Below are 27,287 nucleotides of genomic sequence, written 5' to 3' on the forward strand. Positions count from 1 at the left end.
AGTAGGGTGTAATTAGCAGATAATTTTCGTTCAGTATTCAAATTGGAAGTTGTAACAATTGTTTATATTCACATTCCGTGATTTTTCTAAAAGTTTTACCACATTCTTTGGGGGGGGGGTATTGTCACGGAATTAAATTATTTTATTTATTGAATACATGTACTCGGGTTTCGTTTCTTGTTAAAACGATACCTGAGGATGATTTATGTATATTGTGTCGTATTTCGAAATAGTGAGTTCGGTTCATCCCATGCCGCACGTGCGAAGTGCTATCGATGGGACGAACCAATGCATATAATGAACAGACTATGTTTGTGTATAAATACTTCACCGTAGGTAAGTTTCGTTACAATACGGAATAGTCTTGTCAGCCGGCAGTCTGCTTCAAAAACTTGCACATCTTCAGCTTTCGAGGTATGTAAGTTTATTAATTTCTAGTTTATAAGCTATAACTAATGTACTACCACGTTTATTTTTTAATCTTTGCTATGTAGCTTTGGTTTACACAGTATATTGCACATATTTCTATTCTCGTTTTTCTACTTAGCAATGGATTTATATTAGTAATGAAAAGCTACATTTTCTCAAAAACAACTGTTTAATATAGTAGGATTCTTATCGAGCAAGATTAGTTTTTTTAAATCTGTCATTTTGTAATTATTGTGCTGATAATGTAATCTATATAACTTACCGTGTATAACGTCATTACGTTATTATGCCCGTGTCATGTATAGTATACGATATTGGATATATTTTCAGCTGTCTGTGACTGGAACGTCTGTGACCGAAGTGTCTGTGTCTGTGTCCGTGTCTGTGACTGGAGTGTCTGTGTCTCTCTCTGTGATCAGAGTGTCTGTGTCTGGAGTGACCGGAGTGTCTGTCTGTGACTGGAGTGTCTGTGTCTGGAGTGACCGGAAAGTCTGTGTCTGGAGTTACCGGAGTGTTTACTGTCCGGGGTGTCCGAAGTGTCTAATGTCCGGAGTGTCTACTGTTCGGAGTGTTCGGAGTGTTTCGAAGTGTTCCGAGTGTCCAGAGTCTGTAGCAGCTGTCAAGCTGAACTATAACAGCCGTGGAGCTGAAACAAAGTGTACTGATGACGGAATGTCTCCGTACATCTAATTTGTTAGCCGTGGGCTAATTTTGGGGTTCGTAAAACCCAGCGTATCTCTCGGGACTGTACAGATAAGTTGTATATCTGTCCCTCTCGAGGGCTTTTAAACAAGACCACGTAATGTGCATTGAGACTGATGGTGCGATGGGCTTTACTTTGTTGAAACAAATTTTGAGTGATCTAAATGACACTGGCATTACGATGATGCCCTTTGCGTGTAAACCAAAGTTTAATTTCTTCTTCGTCTTCTCCTAACATGTCGTCGAAAATGACCAAATGGGTTTGACGGGAATCAGACACGATTGCATCGTCTTCTTTAGGAGTGCCTTCCACAAACACGATGGAATCACCTTGACGTTCTCCCAAGAGGCTGTACGCCGATTGCCACTCTTTGTAACACCACATGATGCGTTGATGTGGACGATCGATCAAATGATGCTTATGTTCGATCAAACGTTTGACAAATTCGGTTTTGCCTGAACCGCTAGGTCCAGCATTGAGCATGTTAAAGGGATGGCGAAGATACATAGCCTCCCAACTGGCACGATCTAAGTGTTCGTCGATGACTTTGACAGTGGAGGAAGAGGGAGCAGTGGCAGCAGAAGTAGCTATAGTGTCAGGTATGTCACTTGTGGCACGAAAACAGACAAGACAAGAGTTTTTATGCTTTTTTAAGGACACGTTTGCTGAATGTTTTAAACATGAACACGAAAGACAAAAATACATAAAAGCCAAAGGATTAAGTACAACCAACGATAAAAGACACATGAAAACTATCAACGTGGAATAGAAACAAGTGTCTGTACAACATGTTTTGGGTAATGTTCTGACCAGTTCAACAGGAAGTAAGGTCACACATGTGTCCTCCCGAAAGGGCCTTTCAGGAATGTCCACGACAGTCCTGTCCTGAGTGACGAGTTCTTCTTCTGGTACTGTCACTAACACAGGTTGAAAAGTGACTTTTTTCTTTGGACGTTGAAAGGAAGGATCACAACTCTCGAGCATACTGGGCAACTTCTTGGGTCCAAGCCTCAAAATCCCCTTTCTTCTAGGCACGTACATCTGTCCAATGGGGGTGTAAGTCACAAGCTACACACACATCGTCATACACATCTTCGGTAGCTAAAAGTTGACGAATTATTTTTCCTGTAGAGGTCGAGAAGTATCCAGATAAAAACGTAAGGCTTTGAGCAAATTAGTCTTTCGTGACCATTTAAGGCCATTTGGGTGGTAAATACTGTTCGTAAAGAGTCCACAAGGAATCGGCTGGTAAACGAAATCCAAGAAAACAAGTCACTTAGACACACATCACTTGTCGACCCAAATTGAACGGAAACAGTTCTTGTAATAATTGATGGTGATGATCCACGGTTTGAATATGGTCATTGAGTTCCTTCCACGGAATATGTTCAATCACATGTGATAAAAGCCTTGGCATGGCTGCCTGTTTTTATATTCTTTTTTCGGATGCAATAAATGTACTTTCTGCCTAGAGATATTCGTTTTCCAGCAGGGAATCCAAATACTCCATGTGCTAACCTACACTCCAAAGTTCGTTCTACAGTTCGTTCAGAAGTTTCCTCTTTCTCTAAACAGATGTTACATAAAAGATGTTTGTAATTCTTCAACTTTTCTTCCTCAATTCGTTGCAGTAGGTCTATCTTGACGTAACGAAAAACATGAGCATGTCGATCGTTTGCGACCTCAAAGTGTTGAACAATGTCTGACAACTGAAACAATTTCTGACGAATCAGTTCTCTTTTAGCATTTAGGTACCAGTGGTTAAACATCTGGTGACGTAATGAATGCACTTGTTCTTTACGTTTCACTTGAATTTTTACCAGTGCTCGGTAAATCCGTTCTCTCAACTCCACAGGCAAGCCAGGAATGTTCTCTTGTAAAGTATCCATGAATAGGTCATACTAAATTTTAAATCTTCTTTTGTCTGTCACAAGAAATGTACTGTCTACACAGACATGGTTTTACTCCAGTAGCGAATCTAAAAGGTTCAATTACTAACCTACAGATCACAGTTCGTTCAGCAGTTTCCTCTTTCACTAAGTTGACGTTGCGTAAAAGAAGTTGGTAACTCTTTAACTTTTCTTCTGGAATTCGGTGAGTATGTTTACATTGTAAGAAATAGAATCATAAATAACAAGCCAATCTTTTTTAAAACCATGGGGTAGCTGTTGAAGGTCTGACCAATGAAACACTTTCTGACGAATCAGTCCTTTTATAGCATTCAGGTACCAATGATTCAAACACCGGTGACGTAACGGATGCAACTGTTCTTTATGTTTCACTTGTATTTTGACCAGTTCTCAGTAAATGCGTTCTCTCAACTCCACAGGCAAAGCACGAATGTTCTCTTGTAAAGTATCCATTCAGGGATTACTGATATTGTCCTACTAAAGGTAAATAGTGACAACTAGGAGACCATCGAGCATGTTCCAGGTAAGCTGAATCTTGCGGTTCCCAGTGGAGAAGTGACACATCGCAACTGAAGCACTTGAATTTATCCCCTTCACCCAAGTAGACAAATCCGGCTCTGGCTAATTCTTCGGGGGTCGGTTCTCCTAGATACTTAGGCCATTTTCCTTTGAACGATTGAAAACGATTTTCAAAGTTGTAGTATTCAGACAAACGCACAGGGAAAGAATATTCCTCTTTCACAGGTTCGTTTCGATGAGGGAAGGATGACATGGACAGGAGTCTGCTCAGGGCTGGATGACATCCGTAGGGTGGTAGACGTGAAGGTTAATATCCACACTGACCATGAAGCCCAATAAAGTGTCCACGATGACTAGAGGCAGCGATTTTGTATCCATCAGGTTGACACGCACAGCATCACTTTCTATGATAGTTTTAGTGAGAACAAAGTTCCCATGATGCTTTACGGCATCGCTAAGGTCACAACGTACGGCATCGCTCCATCGCAAGGCTCACAATCGCACTCGTCTGCAAACTACAATGGTAACCGCATGGACACTTGCAGTTTCCTTCCGGACATTTTCCTTCGCAATGCATGGGTCTTATCCATCCAATATTAGTCACACTAGGGGAAGGTAAAACGTTTTTACAATCCCCAAACTGAAATGTTGTCTCTTTCAAAGGATTCACCTTGTTCGCTTGGTCTTGGTAGTCACAATGAATTATCGATCCTGCCTATGGTTCCTTTTTATACTAGTCGCAATGAAGTCTCAAGCTTGTACATCGTTCCTTTTTATGTCTTGTTTTGGAAGGTAACGTCTCTAAGGTGCCGTCATAATTGTACCGTAGTGTAATGGGTGGAAAGGCCATAGAAAGGTAAGGACAGTGCGCAGACCATCGAGTATGTTCCAGAATAGCTGAATCTTGATAGATACATAGATCCATTCGTAACTTCAGGCCACAACTGAAACACTGTACTTCGTATCCCAATCCAGTCTCAGGTCCCAGTTAGACAAATCATGTTCTAGCTAAAACATTCGAAGTAGGTAATCCTTCCCTATCTGTAGGCCATTTTTGAAACGTTTCAAATCGACGGGCACAGTCACAATAGTCAGGCAAGAAGACAGGAAAATGGTGGGGTCGGAACTTGGAAGTCTCATTGGGTTTCTCACTCGATTTTTGCTGTGGCGAAATCATCATTCTGGTGTGGCTATGCTCTTACAACCAATGTTTTATACCAGCATGTCCATAAGGCGAAGTAAAGTGATTGGGAAGACGCACTCGCTCCTGGTACACGATTTGATTGACTTTTTCCAAGCGTCTACCGATGATGTGGTGAGTGGGTAAACATACAATCTTGTTTGGCTGATAGCAGGTCACTTTAAAGTGTTCTTCTTTTCCAGACTGCAAGGCTTCTTTCAATACGCCAAAGTTCACCACGCGACTGGTACGATAATTCAGAGTCAATCCTTTCACTTTACACTCCGTGTGCACTTCTCCTTGTTTTTCCCGGTATTCGTAGCTGTAATTTTTGGGACCGCCACTCGCGAAACTTAGAATCTTGTCGTCGGGGTGCTCGTCTGTCTAGGCTCCTAAACGGTCTCCTTCGATGTCAGGGTGCTGTTGACTCGGGTGATCGATGTAGATGCAACTGTCCATGTCAAAGTACAGGACACGTCCCCCTAACAGTTCTAAAGCTTCGTACAGTTTTAAGCGAGCATCAGCTGTCACGTAAGCCGCAATGATGACATTTGCAAATTCGTCGGCTTCTACAAAGTCCAGATCTTCTTCGTAATTCACTAAAATCAAATCCTCGCGAACGACGTCCACGTGTTTCATGTATTTGGTTTTGTCGTGAATCATCTGAAAGTAGCGGGAAGGTTCTGTCAAATACTCCGTCTTGGGTAAACACGGTCGTTGTGCCATTTTACCCCACAAACAATTTAACATCATTCTGGCAAACGATCGCCTGCCTTCGTTTATCTCGATGTGGTCTAAAGTAATGCCTTCTTGTGCCCAGTATTTCTCTTTGAATGGCTTTTGGTCTTCGGGAGTGTGACACCAGGAAGGATAGCTACTGGCTTTTTGTTTCAGTTTCAAAAAAGCATCCACGTAGTCGGTAAAAATGCCTTTCTGAGTTTGGTCACCCTTGATGTATTGTTGTGTCTTGGGAAAGTGGTAAATTTTGTACACTTCTAACAGTTGGTATCCCATGTCCAAAGCTTTGAACAATTCTACGCTGACCCACGTTGCCGTCAAGGCGCGTTCTTCCCGGGTGTGCTGACAAGGTTGACCTTGGTTGCACGTTTCGGCACAAGTACGGCACAAAGGAAACATCAGTTTGCCTTGACAATGGTGAGATAACACGGGATGGTATAAGTCCGTGGGAGGCAAAACCTTGCACTTCTTTAAGCCTTCGTATTGTCGAATGTGGTTCAGGTCGATGTGTTCCATTAACAATTGAGGGTGCCCTGCAGGAAAGCGACAATATTTGCACACGTAGGGATACAGCGAACACACGTCCAAGTATTTGATTTCTTCTCCTTTCTCTTCGTCGGTTTGGTACAGCAAACAGGTGGCATTGGTTCTTCCTCCGTACAAACTATCCCTCGGATTCAGGAGGTCCGTGAACTGGTAACTTTCCACGATGCGTTTAAACTTGGGATCGGTTTTCAAACGGTGATCGTATTCATGTTCCCACATTTCCACCACTTGGTATCCCTGCTGTTCTAACTTTAAGCTTCTCTGACAAGTGGCCTGGTACAAGTCTTACATGGTTCGATGTAAAGACTGATTTTTAGTGTTACGATCAGGATAACAGATGGGACATCCGTGAAATAAGCAACCGTTAAACTCGTACATAAACTTGGGGTTTCCTAAGTCCCAACCATCGACCGAATACGTTCCGATGGTCTTTTCGCCTCCTCCGTTGCGGGCATGCTGAATCCATTTGTCTTCCTTGTCGCCCAAGTAATGTAACCAGCGTAGGGCTTTGACCGAGTATTGACGCTTGACATAGTGGGTCGTTTGAGGACTGATGACAGCCACGGTGTTTTCAGGCATGAATTGTTGTCGGTAGACTAATGAACATGCTTTGGCAATGGTGCAAGCTTCTTTCAAAGGATCGACCCCTCCGTGTTCCATGAACAGTTCTCGAAATTTTCCACAGCAACGTCGTAAAATGTTCGCGTCGGAACCACAATACTTTAACATTTCTTCCTGAAAGTCAAAAGGGTCGGAGGCATGGGCCTGGTACCAAGTGTAGAAAGCTTCTCGTTCTTCGGTACGCATGTTGTCGGGGTCGTAATAGTGAGCCTCAGGCAAATGGGGTAGAACGGCATGTTGATTGGCTTCGATATTGAAAAGGGAGGAAAATACCCTTTAGTCATTTCTGTCATTCCAAACGTTTTAGGCATTCGACTCAAAGGCATGGCCAAGTAACTCATTGAATCTTTAAACTGTACTTGTCCCACTTGTACGAAAATGATATTGGCTCCATTTAAAGTGAATTTAGGACGTTCGGTACCTTGTTCCGTATAGTATCTGAGAAGAAACTGCCCATCCTATCCCGAGTAATTGTGGGCCATCATTGTGGCATGGCAATGACAATCTCCGTAACGTTCGATGTCCTCTTGGCTCCATGTTTCGTCAATGGGGTCTAAGATACATTGAGCGAAATCGGCTAGCGTGTTTGGTCCTCGAAAGATTTTTTCACGCCCTCCAGGAATAGTACTGCAGTGAGGGAAATGGCGAAAGATAGGATCTTATATGCACTTTTTACAATATCGGTGAGCCATACAGAAATTAGGAATGTGAATGCAGGTCTCTTGCATGCATTTAAAAACGAAAAAGATGAAATTCCCTTTATTCTTGTGGTCCTCATTTTCCTCTTGTTGGGGTTGGTATTTTTGCATGTAGCATTCATATTCCAAGTCCACGATTTGGTGACAAATGTGACATCGTTTCTTTCCTCGACATACGTGAAACTTGGCACTATTGGTACGTATGCCTTGTTCACACGTAGGGCACAATCTCAGAAGTTGACATGCACGTTTCTGCTGTGAACCTTGCGTCTTCAGATGTTTTGGTAACAGACTGGACTGACAAAAGTGCACTGACAAGTAGGGCAATGCCCTCTTTCTTGTCCTTCGTCCAGCCAGGGTTGAAAGGCCAAACATCCTGAGCATTTCGATCCACAATGCTTGTGTTGCTCTTGATTGTTATAGCTATAGTCACATTTCTCACAGTAATAACCGTATCCCAGGAATGCGGTGATACTGGTAATGATATCAAAATGTTCATCGTGATGATAGAGATGAATGTATTTTCCATCTTTAAAGTCTTGACCTCGAAACAACAGAGGTCCGCGCACTTCTTGAGTTTTGCATTTAAGGAATGCTACAGGGTGTGTCTTTGGACAGGCCGGCTTGTTGTAACAGGAATTCTGCTTCATTTTGTTGTTTGGCTCAGTTCGATTTTTGAATAGTTTTCCAGACTCCTTTTCATTCTGCAGTGTCGTTCTTGTTGGCATAGGTTCGTCCCACCACAAAAGCCCTAGCTAAACAAATGTGGTCTTGAGTGTTGTGAATTTGGAAAGACTCTTTCTGATGCTGCGAAGGCCGTTCACCAATAACACCTTTTATCGTTGTCCGGTCCCTTGAGGAGGAGAGACTTGTGTAATGAACAGTGTGGCTTTTCCATCGGTGATTTCAAACTTGTCATTGGATTGTTACACGTGTTGAATCTTGTCCATGACTTTGGAAGGAGTCAATTCTACAGGGCTACTAAACTTGATCCATACAGGGGATTTCAAGCCGTCGTGTTGTATGGAAAGTCTCCAGCGATCGTCTTCTTTGGGTTGACATTGTCGCTTGAGTGTGGTGAGCAAAGAATCCCACATCTCGGTGATGAACTCTTCTGCTTTCTCCAGTGGTATGTTGGACTTGAAATCTTTAAATTTGACCGAGTATTTGTAAGCCGTGGTTCTAAATTTTCTAGAGGTGCGCTTTTCCGTCTCTCGAATGTGATAGTACTTTTCAGGGTTGACTAAGGGTGGTGAACTTGGGCTAGGTGCAGACTCTCTGGGTTTGGATTCTGGTTCACTCATGTCCTCTTCAAAATGACTGGCATGAATTTGTGCCAAGACTTCAGCATGGGTACTAGGCGATATGTCACGTTTCTGTCTCTTACGTTCTTCTGCTCCTTTCTTCTCATCTGAATTGAATCATTTCTTCTTCACTGCATAAAGTCAAATGATTAAAGTTTAAACACCATGGGTTACTTTATATCCATGACAGACCAGCATATATAAAGGGTGTGTGTCTTGTCCTTCCACTATTCATTTCACTCTCAAACCGAGCAGAACATGGACGAGACTAGACAGATCGAACTTTTCATCAGAGCTTTGCGAGGGGTCATCAGAAAATTTTCTTCAGACCAGCAGACGGACTACTCACCCTCCTTTCGAGATAAAAGTCAAGATACTTGCTATATCTGTCAGAAAAAAGGGCACTGGTCTTCAGAGTGTCCAGACCGTCAAAAAAGGGTTAAAAGAGACAAAAGTCAAGATACCTGTTATCATTGTCAAGAAAAAGGAATTGTCTCCAGATTGCCCTAAGAAACAACAGGAGCAAGAAGAAGAGGGGAGTAATGAAGAGGAAGAAGAGGAAGAAAGCAGACAGGTGAAAAAACAGAAACAGGAGACAAAAAGAAGAAGGGAAGAAAGTGAGAATGAAAAGGAGGAAAAGCTGTGAAAGTGAAGATATTTTTTGAAAAAAGATAGAGTGAAGAAAGAAAAAGAAGAAGAAGCCTATGAACATTTGAAAGTGCTATGTGGTATTGTGAATTAGATTGCACAATTTGTACCAGAATAAACAGTCTATAAAACGTAAGTGTCTCTTGGTTTTGATTTTTAGAATAAGAATCTACACTCGCGCACTCAATCATTCACACGTACTATAGGGGTAAAGAAAGGGATGTTTGAGTTTTAATTGATGTTAGCTATTGAAATACTATCTCCTTTCGAGAGATATGGGTGGCCCTGAAAATGGTCTTTGTGTCTTGGTGAGTTTTAAACAACAAACTTAGGAAGCAATCAACTTTAACTGTCTTAAGCCTTTATCACGGCCAAGGCCTACTTCTGGACTGCGTACTGTCGATGATGATGATTTGGTAGAAATTATTAAGGGTGGTATGGTAGGTGTTGTCACAGGGTTGGATTGTTTAGCTCGGGAAGGTCTTTTTCTCGTCGGTCGTAATAAAGAAGTCTGATACATTTGTTTCAGACTTCTTAACTCTGCTAAAATGTCTAACAGTACCGTCACGGTTTGACTTTTCCCCTCTTGTTTCTTGGCTGCTTCTTCTTGTTGTTTCTTTATTACCTCTTCTTCTTGCTGTTGTAGGAGAAAAGCTTGTTCCGCTTCCTTTTGCTGTTGTATAAATTTCTCCAATTCTTCTTTCTGTCTCTGTTTAAAATTCTCCACGTGTGGTAAAGAAGGAGAAGGTGACGAAGGTACTGGTTCAGGAACAAATTCTTGCGAAAGAAAATCCACAAAATCCCAATTCACCTCTTCTGGAAGTAAGTCCGGATTCACTTGGGTAGTCTCCACGGTCGGTGCACCAATAAATTTTCTTCTGAGTTTCCATCATGTTTATGCTCCCTGTGTCGCATGGATTGACTGCGCACAAACGCTAAAGTCTCTATATAGGGAATGTGACGTCACAGACTGCTCTTTTCCGATTGGACGAATGGTGACTGAATTTTGTAACGCGTGTTTGGATTGCTCAATCAGCTCAATCCGTTTCGATCCTCCCTCTCCCTATAAATAATCGCAGTTCGCTGCAGATCTTCACCTGTTCTCGTCACCAAGATGTGGACCGACGTGGAATCCTCTACTCTTGTGTCTTCAATGATGTTTAGAACGAACTTACCCATGTACGTCCGATCTACGTGGACTATTGTCAAGATGACGGATACCTGTGTGTGGAAAAGAAGAATCTACGTAGAAAGACAAGGATGTTTAAAGAGAGTGATGATCTACGGTCCGAAGTAAAACAGAGTTTAAGGACAAGAAAGAGACCTAAGCAGTGCCCTCTATGTTAACGTATTGTATGTTAACATAAAACCAGGGCCACTCCAATGCCTCAAAAAGAGATTCCCTTTCATGCCTACATTTCTTTTTTTATATGTCTGTTGTGTTCTATAAATCTCTCTTGTTTCATAACACTATACAGACTCACCATGTTAAATTTCCCTTGTCGCTATATAGACCCACCATATATTCCCATGTTCAATTGCCTTTGTCGGTATAAGGCATTCAAAATTTTCCCATGTTAAATTTCCATTGTCGGTATAAGACATGCCCCTTATCTTAACACTAAAATTCCCTTGTCGCTATAATGCATATCATGTGCTCCCCATGTTAAATTCCCCTTGTCGCTATAAGGCCAGTCCTGTATTCCCCATGTTAAATTCCCCTTGTCGCTATAATGCATATCCTGTGCTCCCCATGATAAATTCCCATTGTCGCCAAAGGGCAAACTCACTATTTTAACATTAAAGTCCCGTTGTCGCTAAACCGTCCCCATATACTACTCATGTGTCTTACTCGACTTTCATCTAGCAGTAGATTTCTCAAAGTCGTCTCGACGAATTTTTATAAATATAAAAAACTTTTAGAACCTGTACCTAGTTAGATAATATGCAGGAAACGTTGAAATCAAAATCTTCTTAGCAGGTGTTCAATTAGTACAAACTATCGATGCAGTATATTAATATTTGCGTGTTGTTGTTTTGGTTGGATTTTTTTCCCGGGGTGGTGGTGGGGTAATACCAGATACCCATAGGGCGTCCCTTATTATGCTGTTTCCTCTCTACGAAATTCGTTAGGACATTTTTTTTTTGTGGACGGATCTCTATCCCCTAGAGATGAAATGTCAAACAAGGGTCTATGTTATAATCTTACGGCATGTGTCGTGCGAGACCTCCGTCATCTAGCTGATTTCTCGAAATGGGCTCAACGAAATTTCTCAGGACTTCTTTCGTTACTACACTATCTTCTAGAGATAACATGTCATGAAGGGTCCTCGTCAACTCTCTTTGAAGGTGATACTTAACGACCAAACTGTATAAGAAAGATATCATCTTCTTGCGTCATGTGCTTTACTTGCCCTCCACACCCCTTTATAACCCCAATTTCTGGAAATCGGTTACAAGTATGCTAAGTTCCCCAGTTCCAAGGACATCAAAACAATATTCAAGTCAACTGAAGGCTTCTTAAACTAGTAAATACTCCACATAATTCTCCTCTAAGGAAATGACGACCACACACGAGAAATCTCAAAGTTCACACTTGTATGTTTTTTTTTTTTTTTTTTTTTTTTTTTGTGTGTGGTTTTTCATTTATTAGTAAGCTTTTCGAACCCGAATACTAATACTTAACGCTATGCAACACAAGACACGACCCAAATGCCTAACACAACTAATTAATCCTATATCAAATTACAAAACACACGTATTCCTATCAATATCCTAAATGATTCCTACATATAGTCAGTGATCTGTCTATATTTAGGTTCATATATCACTCCCCAATCAGGTTAGAATTACACCACTGCATGCTCTGAAAAGCTTTCATCTGCATTAACTAATTGGTAACCAATTACACACTGAATTGGGAATAATGAATAAGAAAATTAAAAAAAAAAACGTGTGAATAAGGAATAAGTATTAAAATGTAGGTGAAAATATTTGAATCGGGAATACATAACCGGTTACTTATTCCTTATTGAATCGGTAACTGGTTATTTATTCCTTATTGAATCGGGAATAAGGAATAAGGAATAAGTAACCAACTTGATTTCGCTAAGCCTAATTCTGTTTACTTGGTTCTATGAAACTGATATGTTCTTTGTTTAGATTTTATTTATCAAAATAGAGAGATATTCAGGTGTCGTTTTGGCCTGCCTTTGCGGATGTGTCACTCAGGCGATGAGGGTGTTGCTTCATAAGCTAGGGTGCAGAGAGGTACTGGGCTGGAAATGCAGGAGGAGGTCAAAGGCTTAGTAAATTCAAACTATCAATATATATAATTCATATCTAATATTAGATAATAAATTTATAAAGAACAAAAGAATAAAGCATGTTACAAAATAAAACTAAACTACCTCCTATAGCGTCTTTTAAACATATTTAAATTCATTGAGGTCCTAATAAGATCTCAAGACAATGATAACAATCTATTTGTATTACCTGCAAGAAGTCAGAAGTCTGAAGTCTCAATGGCACACACTTAATTTAGCTCTTTGTTCTATGCATTTATACCCGTTTTCAGGGGGAACTGAGCGCACATCTGTGTCCCGTAAAGCGAAATATTTGCTATATACGCATTCCATTAGTCAGTTAGATAAATATCACGCCACGTGCCTCCAGACCTTACGACTTTCCTCTCGTTTGCGTATACCCACAGCCCACCATGATGCGAATGCATGTAAAATGTTCTAATATTGTTATACGTTACTAGCCACATATGATTTGAATATAGCTGTTGATACGTGCAATTTTCCTGAAATTTTCCTAGCGTGACATGTAAGAGGGATCCCTGATATAATGTAAAACACTGTAGCATGTAGGTGCTACCAGTCTAATTTTATTGAGAATAATTTGTTTTTACTTATAACAATATAAATTGTATTTTATTAAAATCCCCTTAAAATTCCATCATAAGCAGATTATTCTCCGATAAATATTGAATTTATTTTATCAAACATTTAGAGGATTCGTCCTGAAAGAATGCTGATTCATAAGTGTAGAATCTACAATCTCAAAGTCAGGACAGATTTTATTTGTTAGTGTTGGACAATAAGGAAACAAGTGCTCATATTCAGATAATGTTTTATTGTAGTCTTGTACTGTGGTTGTAGAGGTGAACAATTCTGTTTCAAAGTGTTTAATAATTCTGAATTCAGAGGATTGGTTAAACCAAAGTTATTTGTGTTAGCATGCATTCAATCATTTTTGTCTACATTATGTGAGACATGTACAACAAATATGATCTAATGATTAACTGGCTATTTCTGCCAAACCACATATTCAACACACATATTTGACAACACTATTTCTGCGCCCGTCTCCCAGGAGCATTAATGATAAAGTTTAAGTAATTTCCTTTCTTTATAATTGTATAAGAACCATATAATTTAGCCCGAAGAGGATGGGGAAGAGAGCTAGAACTATATCACCGAGTGGAAAGCGCCTTTTTCTTTGTAGTTTTGTCATAACCTAATTACATTTTTCACTGACTAGAATGAAATATAGTTGGTATTACTTCATAATATAATAGTCAAAAATGAGGTACTCGTTTGTTTTACAAAAAGTGCACGTAAGAAAAGACTACGATTTCTAATTAGTCTCATAAAAGGTTTGATTTCTAAACATTGTGCAAGATTGAGATTTGGAAGTAATCATATGAGGTTGGGCTGAGTTTGTAACAAATACTGCTCAGAGTAATGCTTACTGACAAATGAAGCTTTGTGAGTCAAGGAATAATGATCAGATGTGGTAGCATCATTTTCCAGATTTGTCACCTTTCCGAATAACCTGGGAAAATCCGAGTCATTAAGTACAACGAAACGCAGCAAAGCACTATAAACAATTGTTTCATTGCATATTTCGGTAGACTTTCACTTTTTGTATAAAAATATGCTACAGAAAATTGTAAGGACTTTGCAACAAAACTATTTTCAATGTTTTTAAAATGCACTTTGGTTACAGCTTAAAAACGAAATAAGAACAAATGGGATATTTTAGTGAGATCCAAACCACCGACTATCAACAAACCTGGTTATTTTAAGTGTGAATTTAATAATTGTAATTTGTGTGAGTTCTAATTAATTCAGGCATATTCAAGATCTGGAAATCAAGGTCGAAATTTGAAAAATAAACACATTTGTATTGACATCCCAATATAATATATGAAGTGCATTGTATAAACTACAAAAATGCAGTATATATAGTAGACGAAAAAAGTAAAAGCTAGGATGGAAATACAGTTTTGGGACAAACGATTGGAAAGACAAAATAAAACACCACTCAAAACATTTTAGTACAAACTGTAGAAAAATTACTTTAGAGTGATTGGCATTGAGCACACATATGCTGGTCTATAGCAGATCTATTAAAAATACGATTCTGGATTAATCGTTTAGGAGATGAAATCAGTTTTGAAATTCCAATGACTGTCTAACCTCAATAATAGTATTGTGCATTTGTAATTCTTTTTGTACACCATATCTTTAGTCAAACTTAATTTACATTTTACCAAAAAGCATGCGGGATCATTAAGATAGATACATTCAGTCGCATGTGTATCTGTTGATATATTTATCAAAGAAGCTGTCAATTATATTATATGTCGCTGTCAATCACTCCAGGCAGCAACTGCATTCTATCTATCTATCTATCTATATGTTTGTCTGTCTGTCTGTCTATCTATCTATCTATCTATCTATCTAGCGAGGTTATTTAGTTGCAAGTCTTCTTTTATCCACATTTTCCTAACAATCACTTCGAAATAAGAAACGCGTTAAAATGGCTGCTAAAAGGGGTACAATGGTACATAATATAGTATATTTATTGTTTAGGACCTCTGTAACTAAAATTCTGAAAAATTTCAATTTGCAAGTGATGCAAATTTAGGGTAAATTAGAGCTAATGTATAATATGTAATCAAAATATGGAGATCGTGTCATAATTGGTCCACCATATCAGGGCAAATCAGCAAGTAATTTCTCAGTCTTGATTCTCGTTAAGCAGTATATCACCAACATATCAGTGGTTTAGGTAAACAATATGGTATTATAGTTAGGACATGTGCTATTCTTATTTACGTCAGCGCTAAAAGATTGAATGCATTATAATGTTTATGTCTTTATTATTGGGGAATGAGTTTCCGAAAGTATTTACCAATCATAAGTAGAAGCTGTTTCACCCTAACCTACTTTTGAGTGGCTTATCACCACTTCTAGCGAGATAATATGCGATTTAACATTGATGGGGCATTGCTACAGTCAATCAGATTGAATGAACAAACGAAATGAATGATTGAAAGAGTGAATAAATACACAAGATAAATATTTCACAGAAATAAACAATGTCGTATGGTACTTAAACTTGCAAACCAATAAGATATAGACATATATGTGTAGGTAGTAAAAGAAGTATTATATGCTTAGCCCGTATCTTTGTCATCAGATTTATACATGTTAAATGTTGACTTTATTAACCAAATGGAGGTCATTGATCTTCCTTCCCAAGTCCATGATATAAAAAACATTTGAAAACAAATCTTTTAAAAATGCATCTGGTGAATGATTTAATTCCTTGCAACGCTCTTTTCGTTATGTCTATATCATGTCATGTAACACATGCATACCAAAAACGACGGAACATATTGTCCGATAGTATAACAGTATTAATCATAATCGACAGTAATGAATGCAGATAAATGCATTTTTCTTTGCAAAGACTTTATTTAATTGTGAAAAGCGATTCTCATTTAGGAAAAAGCAAATTCGCTGTAAAATTCTCTGCGTAGATATAACATATTTGGTAATTATCTTTTAAATTAGCATAACTTTTATACAAAGTGATCAATGAGTGAACAAATAATTGAATCTACAAGAAGATATACCAATACCAGAAGTACGAAGTATATGAATGATGAAACAAATAAGAATAAACATGTGGATACTCAAAATATTACATGAATATAAGACTAAAATATTAGTTAGAAAACTAACTCGATTTCATTTACAAGGTGACAATACTTTTCACATGAAGTCATTTTAACCGCAGTGACATCACTAACTAAAATACAGTGCTCAGTATACACTATAAGAATGATGGATACTATATTCAGTAAAGGTATAGTATTTTATTAATCTTTCAATAGCCAAATACAAATAATTATTAGTAGAACATTCTTTTTTGCACAGACATTTATGAATGCTGTACGCACATATATACATCGTAATAAATTAGATAATACAAACGTTGTAAGATTGTATCGTAATATAACGTTGAGGGACATAGTGGGATGCTGCAATAAATCTACTTTCTGCGTCAGCAAAGGAAACAAGGAGGCCAAACTTATCACATGGTGCTCTGATAATGTTACTCACTTTGCGTCTGTTCAGAACTAACTTTCAGTTATCTATTTTCCTCTCCACCATCAAACATCATTCACATACTAAAACCCGTTTGAGTTTGGGAATCAAAGCAGCATTTACTATTTAGCAAGCGAAACTGAAATGAGTAAATACAAAGCTATTGAAGCTAGATGATTTCATAATTTTTTAAACATGTACATGAAGAGTTATAAATTATGTTAGTCCGTCCAACGATTAATAAGATGATTATATAAATGACAACCATGAAGACATGTTCAAAACAACTATTAGATCCATGATGAGACGGTAAGTACAATCGTCAAATATATTGAGGAAAGAATTACAAAAGTGTTCTATCGGCTATCATAAATGTATTTTAATGTCTTCATGACAACATACTGATCGATTACCACGTATGTGCTACTACACGTATATCATGATGTAATTCACATATCAATACAGCAATATAAAACCACATATAATATTGACCTTTCACATGGTCTATGCGCATACCCATAATCCTTCAAGTTACTGGAAATCCAGCGAGACCGTAAGAAGTTTTACTAGAGTAGTTATAAAGGTGGCTCACATCCCCAAGGTCATAAATGCATATTTAAAAAAATTAATACGTTCTACTTCAAAAAGTATAAAAACATATCTATCCTAAATTTATCAAAGTTAAAATGTTTTGATTTACAAAGATATATTTAGCCAAGACTGATAATTATAATGCCATCTGAGAATGACAGTTTCTAGTTTTAATTTTGTCGCCCTATTTGTATCAGTTTGCGTAAAGAACACGCACGTACCAAACACTAGATATAGGAGATTAAACTGAATAAAGGCTTGTTTTATTTTCAATAAGTCGTTTAACCGGCTTGCAACCTGATTGTTGCAACACTCCAACTAATGAAATAAATATATATGTGTGCTGGACCTTCGTTAGTAATCGCCTTAAGGGTCTACCTGAATAGTGACATTTATTTTGCAAACAACAGAACTCATAACTAATATTTATCTATAATTATAGATTCAATATTTAGGTTATTATTAATGGGGGTAAACATGTTTACTTGTATCTAAAATTATGAGGTTAGTTTTTCACATGGAAAGTCTTGAGTTTGTTGATAACAGAATGTTCGAGAAGGGAAGTCGACCTTCATCCATGTTCTGTTATTGTATTTTAGGTTTTCATATTAGTTTTGTTTATTTCCAAATTGCCTATTCCATACTTTAACATAAGTCTTATAGGAGTAAATATAAGTTGTATTTCAGTTAAATTATTCACAGGAATCACAAAGTGCTCTTTGAGTATTGGACTAAATTACTATTTTGGGTTTATTGTGAATTCATGCAATTACATTTTGGATTATATCATTGTGATAAATCAAGGCTCTTGGTAAATTATCATATGCAAGGCTATTAGCACATCGATACGTTTAATATGGGACTTTTTTGAACCACAAATGGACTTTATTCGGAACTCATACTTTTGGACGTATGATAGAACTTTTAGAACTATCTGCGATTAATGAAAATACTGTAAGTGAACTTTAAATTTTTCGTTTGTATTCTAGAGAAATATATTGTTGAATTGTGCAAAAAAATTTGGTTTGCGCTCTTTTTTGTTACTGAGTTTTAGACCATAGAGACGTATCAATTATTTATTCTCTTCTATTTTAATCATTCGCTTGTCAATTCATATATTTCGTAATTCTTCTATTTGGCTTTCTTATTGATCATTTAATTAGTGATGGCTGATTTACTGTTTTATGAATTTATGATACCCTTTCAAATAGATACGTATCTACACTTAACTACGTTTAGTCGTCATTTTATCTAAGCACGATTTTTAATTAAACGAATGATTGGTATGATATTTGAAAAAGATTCTGTATTATTATTGTTTTGTATCATGGACATTTCATTTGAATTTAAGTGAATTAGACGGAACATTAAAGCAATTATCTTCTTCTTGAGTTTCCTTTGTCTTAACACAAACTATATTTCCCACTCATTAGTGTCTCGAGATAATAAATTATATTGTCCTTTGAGAACGCTAGAAATGCAAGCTGAAAATGTTAATAAGGTATATTAACAAGTTTGCATGTACACTATTAACGAGACAGTATTTATACTATCATACTGAACCACATTCACCTGACGTTATGGCAGCTTGGATTAAACTATCCTGTGTTTGGACAAATATTGCAACGTTTCGTTCTATATAATTTTCATCTAGACAAATCACCTCAATTAGCGTGCTTGACTGTTGTCCTTACACACACACACACACACACACACACACACACATACATACATATATATATATATATATATATATATATATATATATATATATATATATATATATATATATATATATATAATAAACAACGCCAACACGTAGAATATGTGACCGGTTTCGCTTTAATGCTTCATCAGACTGAATTCAAACTGAATTCAATATCATTGCTTACGTTATTAGATATGTTGTTTCTAAGTGATCAATGAAATAAACAATATGACACAAAAACGATGACGTTATAGCTAACATTTTTAACCTAACTGTCGTATACTTTAACGAATAATCGACATGGATATATGCATATACGGCACAGATTAATTTTATTTTAATACATAAAAATACATAAAACTGGATCTTAAAAATACATAGATCTCTATTGATAACTATCCCTAAAATGTATGACTAAATACAGATAAACAGTTGTATTAATATTTTTGTTATGTATAATGTACACTTGTTAAAGATATAGAAAAAATATAAATAAATAAAAAAATAATATATTATATCTTGATGTATTATTGACAAATGTTCAATGTTTCATCACAACTCAATTTATATAACAAAAGATTATGGCGTGGATAATACTTACTATCAATATTTTATAAATAATTGATCATAATATAATGATAATTAATGTAAAATGCACTTGTGTTTCGATGAGTACCATATCCAATACTTATAAATGACATTGTTCAAACTATCACCAAAGGCATCTTGCAGCACATACCGTACATACAAGTCCATAAAAGCTACTTGCAAAGAAAATTTTTTTAATTAAGTCTTTCAATTGCATTTCCAAAGATACCCAAAGTATGAGTCGTATCAGGGATAATCTAGATGTGTATTATTTTACAGTATATATTTCACAATTCTCATATATAAATGATGTGGTTTGCTTTTTTGCTCTATTTATATTAAGTCTCCTCTTATGACCATAAGTAAAAAATATCCCTTTCTGCAAACAGTCTTTATTTTCTGCAAGTTCTATATCATAGGTATGCAATAGTACAAACAGTTGTAACATCAATTGATATATCATCTAATGTGAAGAAAGAAAGATCTAACGTGTTATTGACTGATTTAAATTTCTGAGCAAATTATTCCGCTGTAGTGTTAGGTTTAAACGGGTTACTTTCGTCTTCAATAATTATAAACATCCGCTAGCATTGCTTAGGCATACTTCTACCAGTTTCTCAGTACAGGACACTTATCATACTGATATCCGTAGCCTTTACCACATTATATTTTCTTTTCACCACAGTCAAAATGGATATAAGCATCTGAAAATTGTTAACAAATGCAATCATCTTGCCTGACAAACATCGCTCTACAAACAATAAAACAGACTAGAAGGTATTGACTCATGACGAAGACGCTACCCAACACATTGTAATATACATCAATACAATTGTAGTTTTATAAGCTATTATTTAGTATATATTGTGGATTAAAATCAGTTAATTATAGAGAGCTGATGGTATGTGTTCACCTGTTTGTATTGCCCATGATAGGTTATACTATTGCATATCGCCATCAGAATTTTGTGCATAAAGTAATATTTTACTTTCTAAATCACAATAAATAACTCGATTGATATTGCTTTATTTTCCGTTATTTTAAAACTGAACAGTATTTGGTGTTATATTTACCAAATTATTTACATTATAGCGTTGTATTTTGTATATTCATAACTTTTCCCAATGAATTGAAGCAATTCAAGTAAATATTTTACAAAAGTGTCTTTTGCGTTATTTAACACTGATGATACAATCCCAACGTAATGGCCACTTAGAGTTTAGTCATTAAATGGACAATGTGGAAAGATAACGTCAACATGTATTTTGCTCACTCTTTCTATTTAAATCACAGTAGCAGATTTAATCTAGTTTGTTTCAATACCCACTGTCTCCTCATCAATATTTGACACACATTTACATATATACCTAATTTATTTTACATTTTCCTAATGTACTCTCATTTTATCTGGCAGATAAGAAACCAAACATTGTATGCATCTAAATTGCATTGCGATGGATTATCTATTTTGTGATTTGGTACTTAACAAACGGCTGAGAGCATAAAAGATGTATATTCTGTCACCTTGATTCTAACTTATTTGTTCCTAACCCATTCGAAAATCTACGTATGAGTTTCCTCTCAGAGCGGCTGACATATGTTATTGTGTTAGAGGAGGTATTTGAAACGACGAATAAACATTCGAATTAGTATATTTGAATGCTGTAGATTCTATAGTAAACTTATATGCACTCAACTTGCTCTCCCACATGGATGGGTCTCTCTATAATTCAGATTCCTAAGTCTAATTGAGCATTCACAAACTAAATTGTATATCTTTTCAATTGATGGTATTCTTTTATTATGGTTCAGTCTCATGAAAAACTAGTATCGATCTTGATTGGTGCCACATCATGTTCTGTACCCACTAACACTTCTTTCAAATGATTGTCCATATATATATATATATATATATATATATATATATATATATATATATATATCTATCTATATATCTATATATATATATATATATATATATATATATATATATATATATATATGCTATTATATTTACCTACTATAAACTAGAGCGAGCACGTATTATCAGGTGACTGTATTTTTATAATTTGTTTGGGTATTCTTATATCAAATATCATTGTCTTCAATATTAATTATTTCTGAAGAATTATTCCAAAATATATTTGTCTAGTTTGCCTCTTTTGCGCTTTCTTAACAATATATATTGAAAATTGTACTTAACTATTTTACAATGTTTACATCACCATTTAAAGCATGTTTGTACTTCATCGGTTTGTGTGAACAAGTCCTGATGATCATGTACATCTAGATCCATCTGAGACATATTATCATTTCGAACTACCGGATCATTTCGTGATTAATCTGATAAGCGTTAATGTAATAAATAATTGTTTATCTCATATCGATATTGGAGACAGGCCTTTATGTCTGAATTTATACGCTTTACCCCAAAGCAATTTCGGCTCAAATAAACTATGAAACATGTATTTACCTGCAAATTTATAGTGGATGACATCTATTACTAAATCAGTCTGACTGGTTTATTCATAATTTAGGTTTGTTTTAAGTTAGAGTTTTCATATTCCCAAGATAATTGATAAAGAAAACCTTTGGTGGAATAATGTTGCTGTAAATTATTATATGTAATAGATCTATTGCTATTCCAGTTAGTTTAATTTCTATTTTAAATGATACTCAATCCTTATGAGAGATGTACAAACATATTTTATATTTGTTTTAGCCTCCTTTAATATTGAATGTATCGTTATTGCCGAGTCTGTGCTTTCTTGGCCACAGGTTTATTTGATAGCCAAATTATATACTATTAGGCAGAAAATTAGCATTTGTTACGACATCCATATTGTCTTTTTACTTTTCTTTCATAGCCTATAATGTACTATATAAGGCAATGATAATATAATCTCATCATTGTCATTTATCACGACACTGTGATTTCTATACGTAGTTTCTATATGATCAAAGATGTAGTTCTATTTGAGAAAACAAATTATGGGATAAATAACTAAAGTTAAGAAATATATAAGTGGTTGACACAATGACATACTGTGACTAAAGGCATGATACCTATACAATGTACAGGTTTCAACGTAAGATATACACGAATACATGCAAGGAAAGGCCAGTATATGCAGTATAGCATCATATATTATGCATCTGATAATATTTTCAAGACTACATGCTTTTCAGCTACAAAGCAGATAATCTTCGTTAAATTTAAACAAAAGAAATGATTGGCTTTATAGCTTCATGATATATGAAGGAAGGAAAACTATAATTATCTATATACATCGATTGAACTTAAACTTTTATCTTGAAATATGTTTATTTTAGTCATTGTTTAATATTTTAGGACGCCTAACTGGTATTCTTGTGGGCGGTGCTCATAGATGGGAAGGAAAGCTCAAGATTTTAAACAATATGGATTCGAGATTTAATAGAGTTTGTACTGATGTGTGGACTGACAAACAAGCCACTCTACTTTGCCAGTTAATCTCAAGAGATGCAGAAGGGTATGCTAATAAGAAAACGATTATCCTTCAGGTTAATTATCTTGAAATAATACATTTCACATTGATGGTGTATTTACTCATAATTAATAGTTTGGTGACTGGGGGTCTAAAATACATTATAATATAGGTCTGCGATTCAATAATGGTGTAATTTCATCACGGGGTATTCAGTTTTAAAAGGAAAATATTCAGGATTTCAACAATGTTCATGAACTTGACTCATATCATTTACATGTTTCTTTGTACAGGGTTAACATCATCATTTATAATGTATCCAGTCAATAGAAGTTATAAGTTAAAATGTAAAAAATTACCTTTACCTCTGTTTTTTTAGAAAACGTTCTTTAATCTACCCTTTTAATCAGTGTATATTCCTTAAGTCCGAAACCCTTGTAGGATATGTACGCCGGCCTTTTACTGTCAGAACGTATAAAACATACATAACACAGATAAAGCATTACACAGAATGCATTGGAAGTAAAATCAACAGATACAGAAATGTGATACAATTGAAGATATATTGTTAGACAAATTGAAACAAAGTAAACTTGAATTTTGTGCTTGAGTCGCTTGTGTATATTTAAGATGGTAAGGACGGCCCCGGAGCGAACGGTAGTCGGGTTTGTACATTTGTATTTTCATGCAAGATCGACTGAGGAGAGGGTGTACGGGAGGTGTGTGTGGCAGATGCCAGTTGAATGTATGTATTTTTCTTTATATGTTCAGTAAGCTTATGCATACTTGTAATGTATGGATCAATAGTTTGCAAGTAATTGTCTATGGGATAAGTTTTTGGCTGCTAGATACAGATCCACGGGTTAACGTCTGTTTCACGTATAGATTAGTCTTAACATTTTCAATGTATTTTCTGTGGTGATAATCCCACCAGATTGTATGTTATAATCCATGAGGAGAATCACTGGGAAGAAATGCGTGGGTAGAGTATAATTTTTATGTAGGTGGATCACACTATCAGCAGCAATCACGCATTTAAATGTATAAACATTTCAGAGAGCAGATTAAAATTAGCCCTTCCAATGGCAAAAGGTTCAGAAGATTTGGTGCAATCTTCATTGTTAGGACTATCATTGACCCAAATTTCAGGTGTATATCTTTGACAGCGTAGATTGGCTTCAAAGCTATTACTCAAGTGCCTACTTCCGTAGGTCCATCTGTATACAGTAACCGTAGTGGCTCAGTAAATAACATTTCGCACTCGCGCCTCATTTGTGCCATAAAACACCAAACCAAACCAAAACACAACATCCGTATGCTCAGAGGGAGGTGTTACTACAAATAGCAGAATATATATGCCGACTTAAGATTACAAGTATATGAAAAAGGGAAATTTGTATTACCTCAGAGCTACTGAGCACATAATTGAATATGCATTTTTTGTTTTTAGTTGCTAGTGAAACGAGTTCTTAATAAATCAAAATGTATTGATGACGGAGCTGCAGATGCACCTTTAGTGACGGGCAAATTAAATTCTGGTAATGATAAAACAAACAGATAATAAGGGTAAAATCCGATCACATGTATTATTATATGCCAGAAACAAGTGGAAGACAAAAACCAATGATAACTATGACAAACTAAAAGAACTGAGAAAATAAAACATTGCAAAGTCTTTCTTTTTACACCCATGCTTTCAAACACAGGAGTATGCTCATACGTACTTGTATTTTTACGTATGTAATCTTCTTGAATTTCTCTTATATCGTTGTAGCTAGACACATTAAAATTGGGTCATTAAGAGTTATATGGGTTAAGTCATCGCTGGGTTATGTTCTGGTATATTTCTATATACCAAGGACATAGCACCGACCTAGCAAATAGAAGCTAGTGAGATCTATACCTTTCAACCAGATATACACTTGCTAAGTAGAAATAGAAAACTCGGTGCATGCTATTGGTATTCGCCTCTTGATTCATCTCATCACACTGGACGATTGAGGTCAATACTCTACAATGGTATACACAACTACTAGTGGTTGTGAAAAGATTTATACATATAAGTAAAATGTACCCCTCGGTCAATTCCTACACTCCAAGAGACTAAGCCATTTCAGTGCTATCAATGCCCATACTTAATGGGTAGATAGTAACAAATGCACACATTAAATGGAGATTTGCCTTTTGGACAGTTCGAACTTCAGGGTGGAGGTCTCAACTGACAAATGTGGAATTAAATGTTTTTTTTATAAAAAGAGAATTCTTTTTTCAAGTGATGCTAATATATGTTTTCCTCATTAATAGTTTCCTCAAGAGTGATGAAGCGTTGCATTCATTGATGAAATTATATTCCATTCGCAACAATATGACATATCCACATTTGCGCATGTGGAAATGTACATTAGTTGGTATTAGCAGATTAACAGTGTTTAAATGGGGTATGCAAATTGCGTATAAATGTTACTTTGTCAGCAATATTTAAAGATAAACTTAAATGTCATGATATACACTCACACACAATGAGAACACAAGTCCATCTATTTTCGCATGCACTAAGGCAGACACAAAATTTAATACTCATCCTATTCTTTAAGTGTTTTTATAATTGTAATATAAGCTAGTCTCTCTTTTGTCTGAGTATACAGAAATTACAAACAGGCGCGCGCACAAATACTCTGTAAAAGATTTTAGTTTGCTAAGGAACTGAGCAGAAGCGGAAGACACCTTGTTTTCCCTGCCCAATGATCTTTTAAACTCCTTCAATATTTCGCAGAGGTTATAAAGTTGTATCCGTTCCCGAACCTACATCCTAAGAATTCTGGCTTTGTGCATGTTCAAAATATGTTAAAGACTTCCAGGACGGAAACCAAATATGACGTGGGATATGATTAATAACTGGATAGTCGTAAGCTTAGTTGGAGCCTCGCCTTCATTGTAGCTATCAAAACGTTCACAATTTTGTCTCTTATTCGACGTAAAAGTAAAAGTAAATTACGACTTTTGTTAACCCACCTACATCCTTTGAACAAAGAAACAAAATTATTAATAAAAATAATATAAACATAAGTTTGTAGTCCAGACATTGAAAACATAGTTATCTAAGTAATATGAGCTATAAGTAGTTATATGAACCGATGTAGATTTTAATAATGATTATACAGGCGCCCTTGGGTTTTCGTACGGAGCCACTTTGGCTTCAACGAAAACTTAAAATTGAGGCTGTAAAATTAGAGTGGTAGACATTGTTACGCTTTTAGAAGTGGTTTGCCTGAATATTTGAATCTCTAACGGGAATAAACTCTATGATATAGGTTTGACATGTGGTAGACACTTTGACCTCAGTGGGAATGATAATGTTAGGTTTTGGAGTGTCTATAGGCAGTTTCCATGTTAAAACAATTCAGGCCTCTAACGGATATGTTCATGTTAAAAATGTCCATAGGTTTAATATGCGGTGCGGGGCATTGTAGTCTTCACAACCTGGACGTTTACAAGTGGAGCACTATTACCTCGAACGGGAATTTAGCATGGAAAAGGTACCATTACCATTGTTAAAGTGGTTAAACTACATGGTGGAATGCTATTGTCCATATTGGGTCCAACGTATACATCATGGAACACTGTATTATATTACTGGAAGTCCTCCCACTTCATAGTTGATGTTTCAAATTAAAGGGGCTTATTTCACAAAGTTAAAAACGTGTTGTGACCCCAGGTGGCCTAGGGCTCCAAAGCTCTTTCCTTTAACGATCACAGCCACCTAACCTTTGTCCTCGGGGATTCGAGTCTCAGACTCGGCCAATGTGGGTGTCAGCAAGCAGCCATTATGTTCCCGTGGGTTAATGGTTATTATTTGGATTTCGCCCCTGTTTCTCCTCCACCAAGTATACTGGCCTCCATGTATAGCATATTTAGCGATGAAAAATTGCGTTAAAACCAAATAATTAACAAAATAGCAACAACAAAGAAAGTTGGTTTAGGAAACAAATGATGATGTACGGCTTTGCTATCCAAATAACATCTATGACAATGTCTTTAACCTTTCTTTTTCTGTCGATCTTCTTTTCATTTGCAATGTTGCTTTTAGGATCGCGTACCGAAATTAATGGATCTTTGTCTTGCTTCTCACATGTAATGCGGTTCGTTTACCAGTCATGCCATGACCCCACTCCCATTAAAGTGAAAATCATGTGTAAGCCATAATAAATATATATATGTATCCAATCTT

At 36.3% G+C, this 27,287-nt stretch overlaps 1 protein-coding gene across 1 annotated transcript in view; it reads left to right on the top strand.

The window, feature by feature from the left end:
• LOC149797354 (scavenger receptor cysteine-rich domain-containing protein DMBT1-like) overlaps positions 1-27,287 on the top strand; it is a 147,087-nt gene that overhangs the window by 48,454 nt on the left and 71,346 nt on the right. Inside the window, exon 8 of the mRNA XM_089962114.1 lies at positions 22,945-23,104. Within this exon, the coding sequence (XP_089818240.1) occupies positions 22,945-23,104 (160 nt within the window). The remainder of the gene's footprint in view (positions 1-22,944; positions 23,105-27,287) is intronic.

This window comes from Sinohyriopsis cumingii, chromosome 6 (assembly GCF_028554795.1).
Source record: "Sinohyriopsis cumingii isolate HCF-2022 chromosome 6, ASM2855479v2, whole genome shotgun sequence".
Lineage (NCBI taxonomy): Eukaryota > Metazoa > Mollusca > Bivalvia > Unionida > Unionidae > Sinohyriopsis > Sinohyriopsis cumingii.